Source organism: Chlamydotis macqueenii, chromosome 15, assembly GCF_036417535.1.
Source record: "Chlamydotis macqueenii isolate bChlMac1 chromosome 15, bChlMac1.mat, whole genome shotgun sequence".
Classification (NCBI taxonomy): domain Eukaryota; kingdom Metazoa; phylum Chordata; class Aves; order Otidiformes; family Otididae; genus Chlamydotis; species Chlamydotis macqueenii.
The window spans coordinates 11,257,992-11,273,517 of NC_141570.1; the positions used below are offsets into that span (position 1 = coordinate 11,257,992).

The 15,526-nt window shown below is 36.4% G+C and overlaps 1 protein-coding gene and 1 long non-coding RNA gene across 8 annotated transcripts in view; one reads left to right on the forward strand and one right to left on the reverse strand.

Moving 5' to 3' along the window:
- Window positions 1-10,030, forward strand: part of MRTFB (myocardin related transcription factor B) — an 83,978-nt gene extending 73,948 nt beyond the window's left edge. For 5 of the 6 annotated variants that reach the window (XM_086759407.1, XM_086759411.1, XM_086759408.1 and 2 more), the window contains 4 exons: window positions 413-571; window positions 875-1,012; window positions 2,495-2,555; window positions 4,544-10,030. In XM_086759407.1, the coding sequence (XP_086615533.1) occupies window positions 413-571; window positions 875-1,012; window positions 2,495-2,555; window positions 4,544-5,082 (897 nt within the window). In that variant the 3' untranslated portion in view covers window positions 5,083-10,030. The remainder of the gene's footprint in view (window positions 1-412; window positions 572-874; window positions 1,013-2,494; window positions 2,556-4,543) is intronic. The other variant, XM_086759412.1, reaches the window with a different exon arrangement.
- LOC147598845 (uncharacterized) overlaps window positions 1-15,526 on the reverse strand; it is a 50,527-nt gene that overhangs the window by 26,362 nt on the left and 8,639 nt on the right. Inside the window, exon 4 of one of the 2 annotated variants that reach the window (XR_015260180.1) lies at window positions 14,111-14,205. This is a non-coding gene — a long non-coding RNA (uncharacterized LOC147598845). Of the gene's footprint in view, window positions 1-14,045; window positions 14,206-15,526 lie in introns of those variants that run through there. The other variant, XR_015260181.1, reaches the window with a different exon arrangement.

The following is a 15,526-nucleotide window of genomic DNA, read 5'->3' on the forward strand; positions in this document are numbered from 1 at the left end:
CATACACTAGTCTATATCGGGCCAGAAATAAGTTCATTTTATTGACTGTCCACTAGGTGGGGAAATCATGCATACTGTATTAAACTCTTCCATACTCTTCTGAATGTATTTCCAAAAAATGATATTGCACTTTCTCCTCCGTCCTGAAAAATCACAGGAAAATACTTTTCGTTACCAGTGATGAATGAAAGCGTATCACAGCACCAAGTTTGGTTCAAAGAGCAATTTTTCTAGATTTACAAATTATTCCACTGGAGGAAAAGATCAGTACAAATAACATTCCCTTAATAGTGAACTGAAGCAGGCAAGTATTATTAAAAAAAAGGTCTTAAACTTTATTAATGTAGTTTACCCAATGTTATTAATTTTTTTAAATCCCACAACCTAAGACTGACCTATTAATCCTTTACAGGTTTTTCCACCTACTACATCAAATACAGTATTTTCCTATCAGACTGCACCAGTTACAACACCTTCACAATCTTTTACTAATAAAACATCAAACTCTAACATTCACACTGGTGGTAATCAGGTTGCCTCTGTGCAAAATGGACCTGCTACTCCTAATAAGGTAAGATTAGCCCAACAACATTCCATAAAGTTCAGGTTTACATTATTATTCTTAAATAACATGTGACTATGTACATACTGCAGTTCACTCATGGAGGAAGAATGTTTTGTAGATTTTAATAATGAATATATGTATGTATGTATGTGTGAGAAAGAAACTATTATTTTATCCTTTTGATTACCTATGCTATTGTTATTTATAAATATGTAGATCAGTATGACATAATAGGATAATCTGTAAAATTTGATACATCTTGAATTCACTAGATGCATTGTTTAGTCATTATTTTGTTATTTCACACAGCCTGGCTCTCCATCTCAAGCCCAGCCTTATGTTATTCAGCAGCCTCTCTTCAACAACACAGTATCCAAGACAAAAGATCCTCCTCGTTATGAAGAGGCCATAAAACAGACTCGCAATATTCAGACATCACCTCATGAGGTAGTTATTTTCTCCTGTTTAGTCTATTAAAAACTTTTTTTTTCTTTAGAATTATCAAAGCCATTGTTTATTTTAGGTTTTTTTTTGTTTGGTGTCAAGATTTTCTAATGTACTCTGTTAATGTTTTCATAACTGGTTAACTACAGGACTCCTGTTTCATGATTTTTTTTTTTAAAGCATGATTTTTTTTTTTAAGTTTTTATTAAAGCAACAGACATGTAAATAAGTCTTACCAGTTGGTGATACATATAATTGGGATTATGCCGCTTTTGATACTTAACAATAGCCTTTAACTGATTTGGTTCAAGGATGTATGATACCCAAACTTCAGACTTAAAAGAGAGAAAATATATTCATATTTTCCAAAGTGAATAAACTTGAGGAGAATGTGTGTATGTGTTTATACACACTGAGGCAAACATATGTATACAGGAGCATAGGTGCTTGCTTAGAAAGAGTCTATGTTCAGTGAGCTTGATAAATAATCCTACAGAGTGCTTTGTCAGTTTAGTGTGATACTTTTCACATTGGAGGAAAATTACAAGCAAAATAAATGAGCATCCCTAACCTCATGTGTTTTCAGAACTACTCCAAAAGATAAAAACTTATAGTGGCTTAGTATTGGTTGCTGGTTTTGTGGTGGCAGACACTCAGGCAGAAGCATGGGTATCCAATGCCATTTCACGTGTTCTTGGCACGCGTGAGACTTCCTCACACTGAAGGCACACGGGTCATCTTATGTGACTATCGCTACCACTTAGTGAAGTGCCTCCCCACTGGCCTTTTTTCAGGAGCTAGATGTCCTGATGACAAATTACTTCCCATCTCCAGAGTACAACCAGTGTTTTAAAAAACTGGTTTAGTTTTGAGACCATCATAAAAGTCTCCACTTTTCATAGACTTCTTGACAGAATGGATTTGTGGAGGTTTTGTTACTTTTTGGTTAAGGTTCAGATATTCAACAGATAGCTGTTTTAAACAAACAGATAAAGAGTTCATGAAAGCTTCCCGCTCCTTAAAAAAGAAAATAACATGAAACTACCAATTTAAAAAAAAAAAAAAGTACCTAACAAAATGCATCTTGCATGATGGCTATTTGCAGGATATCTCTGAGAGAAAGAAGTTCAAGGTGCACGCCCAAAGTCCTGCACTTACTCCAGATACTTAACCTGTTACAAAACAGGGTTAGTAATTCTCCTTATCATCTCTAGTTTTCTGCACCTTTCTTCTAGGTTGCCTTAGTGACATCTTTTGTCTTGGCTTTTCAGATTTTTTCTGTATTTGTTTGTACTGAAACTGACCACAGGGATTACAAGTGTGTCTCCAAACTACTTCTCTGCTTTCTAGATTGACAGTTTCATAGGAAGAATTTTAGCCTTGATCATAGATTAGTACTTGTGTACTATGGAGACAAGCTAGGATCAATCGGCTTAGGAAAAAATAAGACATGAAAAAGAATAACCCTTTTCTCATGCACTACAGATTTCCAGTGTGCACAGTCAGCAAATGGATGATCTTTTTGATATTCTCATCAAGAGCGGAGGTAAGCTAATTGACATCTGTGTAATGTAGTGATTTAAAACCTGATAATAAAAACTCAGTGCTATAATCAAAGGAAGGAATTCTTCCAGGGAGAGGAGGTAGAAGCTGTCCGCCTGGATGAAACTACCATTTCTGAGAGTTTGCAATAATTATCTATTAAAGAAAAGATTTACCAAGACACATACAGTCAACCTGCTGTAGAACTTCTCTGCTTGGAAATTAACCCAGGCAGGCCTTCGCAATAATCCACACAGCATTCAAACAATTAAAGTAACACCTTTGGTTAGCACAGATGTATTTTACCATAATTTGAAAAGTTGAGCAAGTCCATGTAATGTATATTATACAAAAAAAAAAAACAGAATAAAGTAAGAGTTAAAGCATATTGGTACGAAAATTTCATTAAATATAACTACGTACTATCAATTCTAAACATGAAAGGTACAATACTGGGAAAGGTATGTATGAACTACATAGAGACATTAATGAATAACAACTTTCTGTGTCAGTTAAAATAAGGGAGCTATCAGAACAGAACTGAAATAACTAAAGTAATATACAAAGTAGCTTTGCAGTAAAAGGAGGAGGCTTTCAGGCTTAATTAGGCTTTGTAGACTAAGAAGCCATTACAATACTGGGAAATGTTCTGGTGCCAAGCAATTCAATTAACTTAATGTTTTGTACTATTGTCATATAAGGATCTTGACAGCAGTGAATGCCAGGATGTGACTGATTGTAAGCTATTAGAAGATTTTAGCCACATACTAAACATCAAAGTATTTTCTCTTTTTCAAAGCAAATTGCAAAGTCAGCTGAAGAAAATGGTGACAGACTGAGATAGGTGACCTGTGCAGTGAACAACTCAAGCTAAATTTAAAAAATGCTGCAGTGCTGTTATTAAATTACTGCATGGGTAGTTTGAAGAAGTTCTACCTGTGGAACAGAGGAAGTAGGAAACATTGGTGTGCTTGCTTAAATATTTGCTTTGAGTGTTACCTTACTAAACCTATTTGATTTTAAAGGTAACAACTGCTCCATATTTGTGAAGTTGCCATAAAAAAGAAAACGTTTCCTGATCTTCCTTACGAAAAATGGAAGTAAAGCATTCAGGGCACTTGCACTTACGTAAACGAGTTCTACAATGAAAAATGTTTAGTTTATTAATGCACTTCAAGACAGCCAGAGGGTCTGTTTAGTAATGCTTTGCTTCTACTAAGCAATCACTTCAGAAGATGCTCTTACAGGTTTTAAGAATGTAGTTTTTGCTTGGCAAACTCGTGCAAATGTATTGTCAGGTATATTTTTGCTGGCAGAAATATCATCTGTGCTAGAGGATTTATTTGCCCATTCTGGCCTGTCTAACCTTATTTTTGGACTTCATTCACATATAAGAATTACTTGGAACTTACTTTGCTTTATTTCCTTTTATCGTTACTGCCACTATCTTACATGGAACTTCTTGAAGAGTAGTTTTGGATTCTAGAATCAGGAATAAATGCATCCTAATCACATAAATTTATCTCTTAGACTCTTAATTCATCAAGGTGGACACAGTACTAAACAGGGATGGAACTGAAAATTGGTTCAGGTACTCTTCTCTAAATGACAAAATGTGTTGGTTCCATAATTATTCTAATTAGTCAGAAGAACTATTAAACATGAAGGAGGTGGAGCTAACATCCAGAAAATTGTTCCTTTTTTCATCAATATAAATATTCTAATTGTCTGAAGTATTACTGAAAGCAGAACTCTGGAATTTGTTTCAGAATACTTTGTTGTTCACAGAGTACCTGACAGTCTGATGTATGCAGTGTTTGTATTATCAGAACAGCGAAATTACTCTTTACTCCATTGAGTTCAGGGTGAATGCATGTCAAAGTGGAAAAAAAAGAGTTAAAAGTTGTAAGCCTGTGGATATGTCATCATCTTTTCTGAATTCAACAGTGGGTTTGTTTTTTGGTTGTTTTTTTTTTTTTCTTTTAATTACAGAGATTTCCCTTCCAATAAAGGAGGAACCATCTCCCATTTCTAAAATGAGACCAGTAACAGCCAACATCACTACAATGCCAGTGAATACAGTGATATCCCGCCCACCACCACAAATCCAAATGGCCCCTCCTCCTGTGTCTTTAGAATCAACAACCAGCTTGTCTTTAAGTTTGGAAAACCAACTTGAAGCCCTCTTGGACGGAACTTTACCATCAGGTAATGAAATGCCTCAACTAACAAGCAGTAATGAGGACAGAGAGTCATTTTCTTTAATTGACGACCTCCAGAATGATCTGCTTAATCACTCCAGCATTCTAGATCACTCTCATTCACCCATGGAAACATCTGACCCACAGTTTACCACTAATAATTCTTGTCTGTCTCTTGACCTTCCTGATACAAATTTGGACAACATGGAATGGCTAGACATTACAATGCCCAGCTCCTCATCTGGACTCACTCCTCTCAGTTCTACTGCACCCAGCGTGTTTTCCACTGACTTTCTAGATCCGCAAGATCTACAGTTGCACTGGGATTAAGCTATAGCCAACGAGAACATGACCTGCAAGTCTCTTTACAGCAGAGGTCCATTATACCATTCTGATTGCAGTTAAGATAAATTAAGACAGTAACATTTGGAAGAACAAATGTTTGACGCTAATTCCTTATTGATTTTCAAGTTTACAACAGTGAATTACTTTATGCTCCTATCAGTAATGCAGGATCAAAGCCCTCTGAAAGCTCTAGTTCACAAGTCAAGAAAGGATGATTGTACTTAATGATTAAAGTACCCCAAGGTAAATGCATCACAAATATTTAACAAAAGAATTTATGTCTTTGACTCTGTAATGCTTAAATGAGCAACACAACATGGCTAACCTTAGAGAAGAAAACGTGAGATTTCAACTGTCTGTATTGACACAATGAGCAAACATTTGGGGGAGGGTGAGGTATCACTGCACTTCATTGTTCCTGTGGATAGCCTGAGCCAGGTTCAAAATGAATTGTGAGGGCAAAGGCAAGTAGAAGCACTGGCTGGTTCAGTGAAACTTCATATATCTAGTCTCTTAATTTGTTCAGGTTGTTTTTATATTTTGATTGTGTGGTTTTTAAAACTCTTCCCCATTCTTTAATCATGAGGGAAGGATTTAACTGCATCCAAAGGGACATTAAGTTTAACTGCAAGAAATCCACTGTTAGCTACGCCAGGTAATATTGAGAACACTGAATTTTGTATAGCTATGCTCTGGATTTAATAGCTAGGTTTTAATCTGTATATCAGTTAGTTATTTGTATACTCTTTTAACTTTGTATAGCTTATTTTTGTGAACAGAGGGGAACAGTGGTCTTCAAACAAGAGATTACTATAACGGAAATAGTAAATATCCTATTTTACTTTGTGTTTGAGGGTATTTGTTAGATCATTGAATCCAGTATCTCAGCATATTAGAACAGTTTGAGGAAGTAGAAAAGTTTAATTAATGGTGTTGTGCACTATGATCCTGCAAACATCTATGCAAGAATAGTCCCAGTGCCCTCAACAAAAGATGTTTGTAGGATCAGAGAGCATTGCAGGGGACAGTACTGACAGGACAACCATGATTTCTTAATAAATCCTTTATCTTTTGAACAGCTTTGTCTACCACTACATAACATCAGAGCAGCTAAACAGAGAAGCTGCTCAGTAAGAATCCTAGATAGCATACAGTTACAGAAAATTATAAAAGGCTAATAAGCAGTATCACGATGTGCTGTTTTGTGATAAGGCGTATTTCATACCTGAAACAGATAATAGCAAAAATTAAGCTCTTCCCTCACAGCACATGAATATATTATTTTTTAAAGCCCTTAGTTGTTTTTTTTTTTTCAGAGTCTATTATAAAAGCAGTTGGAAAAACAAAAAATGCAAATAGAAGTAAAATACTTTGTAATTCTATGGTTGTCTCTCAGGTAGTAGATGTTAAGTGTTGCCATAGGTGACATAGGCTGATAATCAAACATAAAATTGGATTTCCTATTAGGGAATTCCTAAATTATGATAAAAGGAAACAGTCCCCTATTTCCTGAACAATGGAAATGTGGTATGTCTTCTAGTCTGAAAACTGATCTTTGCAGAATTCCGTCCTCATCACCAACCTTCAAAAATAAAGTTTTGTAGGAACTAATGAAAAAATGCCCTGAAGCTTTTGCTTACTACTTAGAGTAATGATATGTATCAAAGAAATAATGAAAACAGAAAGTAGCTGTTAACTATTTAGCAACCTATATCACATTTAAAAAAAAAAAAAAAACACAACACAATCATGTTAACATCAAACAGAAGACTTTTGCTAGAAAATGTGGAGTATTAAACTGCAAATATATGTCTCCAGATATACAATGCAGTCTGGTTTTCTAATATTACAGAATTCCATTGGCCTCAGATAAAATAGTGGATTATACCATTGATTCAGGGTTTAAACTGGCATCAATCATATGTTTGCATCATATCAGTTATCAGCACTTTAAATCATTATATATCTTCAGTAGTTCTACAGGCCAGGATTTACTTTAATCTGAAACTAAGTACAGAAAAACAATCTATAGAGATTTTTCACAACAAAAGATGAAGTTGAAACAGATACTTCCTTATTCCTTCTTGCTGTGCCTCCAGTACTTAAGTACAATATTACACGTGGACTATCTGCCTTAAATTTTGATGGTATAGGACTCTTCAATAACAAATGCAGTGAACTTTTTGCATTCCTTTTCACCCTATTATCTTGGGAGCTAATACTCTGAGATATTAAGTGCCCTCAGCTGTTAGGAGAACAAGAATTAAGGACTTCTGGTCCTATAGGAACAACTTTGAATGAAATGTAGTGTACTGTCAATTTATGTGTGATACACCAGACATGATACCACATATATGTGGTTAGAGTTACCCCTTTTTGACTCTGCCTTCTGGTTAAATAAGAGGCAAGTAAATTTATTTTTAGAGGACAAATTAACCTAGAGCAACTGTACTGTCATTTTTGATGTGCATGTAAATAGAGCTTAAAACTGGCAAAGTCATCTTGCTACGAAACTATCTTTATTGGCAGTGTAGAATGTTAAGTAATCCATAGGAATCTATGTGCAGAAATAAACCCAAACAGTTGAGACGTGTTGTAATCAGTACAGTATAGCTTTCTACTCTCAAAGACTATTTAAAAAAAAAAAAAAAATTAAGGGATCAGTTTAGTTTTTAAAGTACAAATATTCTAGTGTAGGGAATGTGTGATTACTTTTTCATACATTTCAGAATTATGTGTATTAAACCTTATATATAATGGTTTGCTTTAGACTTTGTTCTGAAATGTGATATATTTGCCATAGTTACATATATGCCTGTTATGGCAGAAATAGGTTTTGCTTAGACTTTTGTGTGTGCATGTTTTACACGACAATTTTTGTAACACAAATACAGTACATCTTAGAAATTTCAATCATGACTGTGCAGTTTGACTGTACAGAACTGAATATATTTCTCATTAAGAGAACAGTTGCAAAGGAATGCGCTGGCACTAAATTTGCCATTTAATGGCTGCAATATTCTAACAGAACACATCCTATCAAATGTGTTGTTAGTAGATCCTTCAGAATAATTAAGAATACCATTTTATCAGTGTGAAAATCAAAAGTTCATTTTTACACTTCTAGACACAGAGTGAGCTCAAACATATGTTTTACAAGGCTAATGTTAATCAAGAGGAGTCACATCCTGCGTTCAATACAGAAATTGTATTTGTTTGCACTTTTAGTGCCATTCAGCATTAGTTAAGGCAAGTAAGTTTACAGGCAAAATTTTGTTTAACATTGTAAACAGTTAAGAAATTATTGTCATAAAGTTAGCAGTTCTTTCTGGGAATAACATGAATTTATGGCAGTTGTTCTCTACAGAAATTGAAAGTCTAATGCAGCAATGTGGGCTTGCAGAATCAGACCTTTAAAAAGCTGAGACCACAGCTTTTAGAAATAATCACTATGTAATACTGAAATTTATTTCCAAGGTATTTCTAAATTGACCAACAGTAGTTACGTTCAAGGAAGCAGGTGACCAAAACAGAAGTTTCAATATTACACTTTTATGTTACGTAATCTCAAACATTCAGATGTCTGTAAAGAGTAGGCACCGTAATTGGAAACCAAGCACAAGCTGCTGAACTGCTTTCAAGGCAGAGAAAATGCAATCACAGAATACATTTAACTGGAAGGGCATTATGTAATCAAAACATAGTAAAGCTCACTGATGTAAACAATTTTTATTTGAATGGTATCTTCAGTTTATTATGAACTTAAAGTAAATTCTATTAAAACTGGAAAAAAATTTCTTCCACTTATCTCAAGTAAATGTTCTGCTAAAACCCTTTACATTGTGGTCTATTAAATTGCCTTTTGATGACTTCTAGACCGTACCAGAGATGGTCGTTTATGTGAGATATGTGGAATGGAGTTGCATGTACTATATACATGGCCAATAAAGAGTATCCGTTAAAACCGAAGTAATCTCAAATATTCCTTTTATACCGGTTTGCTAGGAATAAAGTGCAAAAAAAGAGACACCTACATCATTCTGTAGTGTCCAATACTGAATAGGAACATTTTTTTTTTTTTTTTAAGTTAAAAGTGCATAAATGTATTTGTAGAAATCTAGCCAAAAAAGCCATTCCAGCTATGAGAGCAAATTCTCAATAAAAAGCGGGGAATGGTTAGAAACTATATAATCACACTATTTTTGTAAAAAATACAGCTCAGATATTCAAATGACAGACTAAAATAAATTATAATAATATGAAAATTTAAATAGGAACCAAAGCATTGCCATTTATATTGCCAAAGGAGGCACTTTGTATTTTGAAGCACAGGAAATGAAATGCCCAAAAGTATTATACGTACTTTTTTAAAATTAAGGATGTAGATATTTTCAAAGCTGTTTTTGATGTTTAACAGTAAAGATTTGCTTTAGTTGTTTGAGAAATTTGTATTAAGTAATAGCACAGGCTTTTTTCCAGGTAGGATTTTTCTTCACAGTACTGCTTGCAGTAGAAATAACGCTAACCCTAGTAGGTGTTTCTCTTCTTTTTTTTCATAGTCATAATTATGTCTTAGCATCTCATTTTGTGAAAAGAAGAAGATAGACAACTGTCTCTAGGGCCCTCTTCATTTAAGCACTACTTTACTAATTGCAAATTATGGCAATCAGGGCATCAGTTTATGTATTGCCTTTCTATAAGAAACCATGATGCCTTTGTATTTGCTGTTTGCACCCCTAAAATCAATTCCATATGTTTGAATGCCATATGTTTTGCACATTGTACTGTATATATGTAATGCATACTGTATTTTTATATGTGTACTACATTTATCAAATATTTTGTACATAGTGGCAATATTGTAGCTACTGAGGAAATGTTTGATATTTCAGCATTTTTTGCTAAGTGTCTCAAATAAAAAAGGAAAACTGTGTTCATTTGTCCATGCTTACTACTTGAAAGTGAAAAATATAAGTAATAATAATCAATAAAAATTCTGACTTCTTATGAGTCAGAAACATTTGGCCTATCCGAGTATCTTTCTCACAAAACGGAATAAGAATTAAATCTGCACTTAGAATGATGGTTTGTGTTCAAAATCAGAGCCAAAATCTGTAAGAACAGAGATTTCCTGAACTCTCAAAGTTTAGGTTTGGACTTTTTTTTTTTTTTGGCAATATTATTATATTAATTCCTTTCCTGTTCTTTATTCTTTTCTCAAGAAAAGAGTAGGGTAAGAACCCAGACTTTTCAGTATGTTTGTAATTTTTAAAAATATCCTAATATATGCACAAGTGTAACTATATTGCATAACACAGGCAAAAGATGTGTGATAATGTTCAGTATATTTTAAATTAAGTGGCTTCATAAAACAGCTGTAATCAATGACCTTTTTATATACCTCATAAGCCATATGGTCCTTATTTTGTAATTTGTCACTGTATTTACATGATGTGCGGCTGCTGGGGTTCACCCCCCCCATCTCCTAACTAGTTCATTGGAAAATTTACTCTTTCTTTGGCTCAGGCCAATCGTAAAAACCTAAGCTTCCAAGAATCCCTCTCTTGCCATCAGACTTTTTAGAAGGTATGAACAGTTTGGAAGGGAGTGCTTTTCCTAGGCTAACCAGAGCATAATCATGTGTTAACACTACAAACTTCAGAAGCTCTTGACAGCATACTAACAACTGCAGAGACATGTAAGAGATTTTGGACATTCCCTGTTCTTTTTCACAACAGCAAAATACCTTATTTAAAAAGTGTTCTGAAGTATAGCACAGAAGAGGACCTCACAGCTAATAACGCATGCATTGACCATGTGTGACTGCGTAGGGGTACTGAAGAGATCTCTACTTCAAACCCATCCTCATCAAAATTTATCAAAACTCAAGATGCTGCGGTAAGACTTGGGAAAACACTGTATGAATCTAGTATGTGTTTTTGTCAACTGCAGAGAGACAGGTGTCTAGCAAAATTCTCTAAGGATAATCTCTTGAATTAGTCTACACCTTCCGCTGGTGGAGAGAGGCAGAACTTACGACACTGAAGTAACGAATAAAAGCAACAGCAAGGGGGCTCTAATATTGTTCTGACTCACAGTGCCAGAGTGAAAAAAGAAGAAGGAAAAACCTAGAGTTTCTTCCTCCCTCCAAGTGAGATTTTTTTCAGAAAGGGAAAAAGGGCAACTCAAAATGAAGAATAAACAAGGTAACGTGTTCCTATTGTGAAATCTCATGTCACAGCCCTGGAGCAGACTGGTGGAATGGTTCCACTGAGCTGCTCAGATCAGGCCACACAGATACATCTCAGAAAGCTGTGCCTGTGCGATCAGGCAAGCTTCTGAATATTCCCCAGATAGTTTAACCTCATTTGTGAGTCAAATGCAACATTTTGTTCACTTACGCAAATGAACCTTTAAGGCCTCTCAGAGTGAAGTCAAAAACTATTAAAATATCACTGCAGATTACTGGGTGTATTTCACCTTGCAATACAGACTTCTGCTCCTAATTGAGTACATTGTCACAGATACAGAAGTAATCCCCAAGTAAATTTATATGGGCATTCTTATCAGCTACAAAATAACTACAATTCTTTTTTTATACTTTCCAGTACTAGTCTTGAATTTAACAAGAAAGTAAATGCTGTTTGTATCACTTTTTTTTTTTGATAGAGGCTACCTGTAATTCTCTTAACAATAAAAAAATAATTTAAAAAAAAAAGTACAAAGAATAAGGCTAGTCTGTGAGAAATTAAGCGATACTTCAGAACTATAAGGCAAATAAAGGATTAGAAAACTATTTCTCTTGTGGACAAGATTACACTCATTTCATTCATTACTTCCAAGGTTTTCAAAATGTGCTGGATTGTGGGATTTAATATTTTGGATTCTGCTCATCTTGTGTTCTAGAACACCTCTATGCCTTTCTTCAGAAGACTGAGCTATGAGCTGTTCAATATGCACAAAGCTTCTTTTCATTATTGTTCTGGTTTTGTTAGTGAGGGGGGGCCTAATGTGGTAGCTTCTGTAGGAAACTGCTAGAAGTCGCTCCCCTTTGTTCTGGTAGCAGAATGTCCCGTGATAACGCCTCTGCGATAACGTATTTAAGTAGGGGAAAACAGGAAAAAGAGGAGGAGAAGATGTGAAGCAGCTGAACGGGGGGCAGAGAAGGGGAGGCGCGAGCCTCATGGGCCTTGCAGGCCTCACCCTCTGGCCTCCCGCCGGGCAGCCGACTGGGCCCAACTCGGCCCGGCCCGGCTGCAAGAAGTGGAGAGGAGATGAGATGTGAATAAGATGTAAAAAGGATCCTGAGAGACATCTACCAGCCTGTTGTGAGGAACGGCTGCAGACGCCAAGGTCAGTTCAGAAGGAGGGGGAGCAGTAATGCGGCTCCTGGCCAAGATTCCCCTGCAGCCTGTGGTGACGACCATGGTGGAGCGGGTTGTCCCCCTGCAGCCCATGGAGGTCCACGGAGGGGCAGAGATCCACCTGCAGCTCGTGGAGGACCCCACGCCAGAGCAGGTGGAGGCCTGAAGGAGGCTGTGGCCCGTGGAGGGCCCGCTGGGACAGCTGTTCTAGAGGGACTGCACCCCGTGGAAGAGATGACCCACGCCGGAGCAGTTTCACGAGGGACTGTGGCCCGTGGGAGGGACCCCACGATGGAGCGGAGGAGTAATGCGAGGAGTTCTTCCCCCGACGATGATACAGCGGCGTAAAACAACGCGTGATGAACTGACCGCGACCCCTATTCCCTTTCCCCCCCCCGTGCCGCTCGGGAGGGGAAGGTAGTAGAGATAATGTTAAGCCCGGGAAGAGGGAGGGGTGGGGGGAGGTTATCTTGTTCCCTGTCTCATTCTCCTGCTAATTTTAGAAATAAATGAATAGTTTTCCCCAAGTCGAGTCTGTTTTGCCCATGACGGTAACTTTAAGGATTTCTCCCCGTCCTTATCTCAAACCTTGAGCTGTTTTTTTTCTTATATCATCTCCTCCTATTCTCTCGGAGGGTGGGGGGAGCGAGAGACAGACTGCGTAGTCTGGTCCTGATCAGGGCTGAACTACGACAATTATGAAGCTGGTTCATTTAGATATTTACTATTATACTTCCTCCTGTGGAGGCAGTCTCCATACTAGATCACCTACCGTTTCCTTTTCTATGCTGATTATATCAGAACTTGGCCAAGTATTACAAAACTCATAAAGTAGTAAGTAATACCCACAAAACAGAACAACGTACAACTTCCTATAATGCCTTGTAAATTTCGTAATATATCTTTTCTTTATGAACTTTAACCATTCTAAAAGTCTGTAGGGCTATATATGCCACAAACTTACCTTCAGATACCACACACCACACAAGCATTTCAAAACAAGTGCAGCACTTTTTTACTATATGCCTAGGCATTACAGAATTTATAGTTAGAATATATCAGAGGTAAAGCACTTGGTTTGGTGCCAACTGGCAATTTCGGGGTTTGACTGTTTTACAAAGACCAAGAAATACAAACTCATAACCCTCCTCCCAAAACTGTGTTCATAGTACTATTATCATGTAAACACAAAGACGAGGAGGCCTGATGAAGCTTAAGGTTATGCTGAATGAACTTTTTCCACAAGCTAAACCCTGCTTTTCAATAAAACTTGAGTATATTAAACCATGTTCTACAAATGGCCATCATCACATTTGTCTTTACTCTGTACAATATTAAATGCTATATACTCCTGCCTATTCTTGTTGTGTATTATACAAATGTTGCTAGAGTGACATATTTCTTAGAATATTTGTACTGTCTCAAGTCAGAGAGGTTCCCGTGATCACAAAGAAGTCACACGCATTTCCCCACACCCCATACTATAGTCTAGAACCCCATCAAGACCTTCTTGAAAGAGAATCAAAGTAATAAATCAGAGGAGCATCTGGGACACAACAGCTAGAGGGTTGGTTTAGGTTTTTTTTTTTCCTTTAAGTGTTTATTTATAGAGTAACTCTAAGAAATATTTCCCTTCACATAAAAATTACCTGAAGATTAGTCTCCAGTCTTCTCTGCAGAACAAGGACTGCAGGGCCACTCTACCATAACACTGCATCATTCCTGAATCACTCCAAGACCTGTCCTGTTGATTAAAAAAGTTAAAATAGTGAACATTCTTACATAAAGAAAAGACAAAATCTAAGCTTAAGTAATTGATAACTGAGGAGCATTCCAGCTACCCCATGGCAAATCATTATAAACTCGGTTATACAGTTGCACAAATTTTGCATAAATATGTCTGTTCCCCTGTATCTCCTTGAGAGAGTCAGGGAGATTTGTAGAAAGGTCTAGTTTTGTACCTTAAAACAGACATCAAAGCCCTCTCCTAAAGCAACATCTCCATCTCATAAAAGTGAGGCTTAGGGAAAGAAGAAAAAAAATCTGGTGATTATCTTCTTCCAACAAAACCTCTGACATTATCTTCTCAGTATTGGAGTCTTCTAAAGACTTTCCTCTAGGGAATTCATGTTGTGCTTTAAAAAAATATTTTGTCAGAAGAGAACACTGCATAAGGAGGATTCAGCAGAAAGAATAAGGGCTGCCATACAGAGCTTGAACAAGGGTAACGACCAACATAAAAGACAATTTCAAACAAAAGTATGCAGATGTCAAGAGAAACCACAGGTCATGACAATTTTAAAATCAAATTCACATTTTTAGTTCTAAAAACTACTGTTTTGATAAATCATTCACTGTTAAACAGCACTTTAGATAGATAGATAGTAACATTTTTTCCAGAAGCATTGAGAAAGTTAGGCTCAGAAAGTAGGCAGCTTTTTAAAAACCAAATCAAGTATTTCCTCTTAATCTACTCAGATCTTTATGATTTCAAATCAAACTTTCAGTCTCCCCACACAGTTAAGGAAGAACTCTAGCATCAAAAAAAAAAAAAGTTGCTTTACTATTAAATACTATTTCTGATGCCAGATACATTTATTAAAAATGCAGTGTATTTGAAGAGATACAACTCATATGAATTCCACATACAATACAAACAGTCTCCTCTGCTTCCTCTCATCATAAAATTACTTCTCAGCTCACAAAGATACAAAACCATGAATAAAACAAACACAGACACAAGCTGCACAGGAGCTGTGATGACAAATTACAACTGTACACCACACAGAAGAGCGTATTTTATAAGCTAGTAGGCCAGAAACAGGAGAACATCGGTCAAACACGATTTATTAAAATCTTGACTCCTTCCTGCTGCCAGCTGGGCAGTACTAGGAGTAACTCTTCCTCAGCCAGCTAAGATAACTGGTCCTCTGAGGTCACTCCTTTTCATAAAAGTTACGGGTGCGAGAGCTGAGCGAGGCAATTTCCTACACATCATCACACTTTTGAAGTGCTGCAGTGATCACAACAATCAAGGCAAAAGCAGACTACTACAGTACTATTCT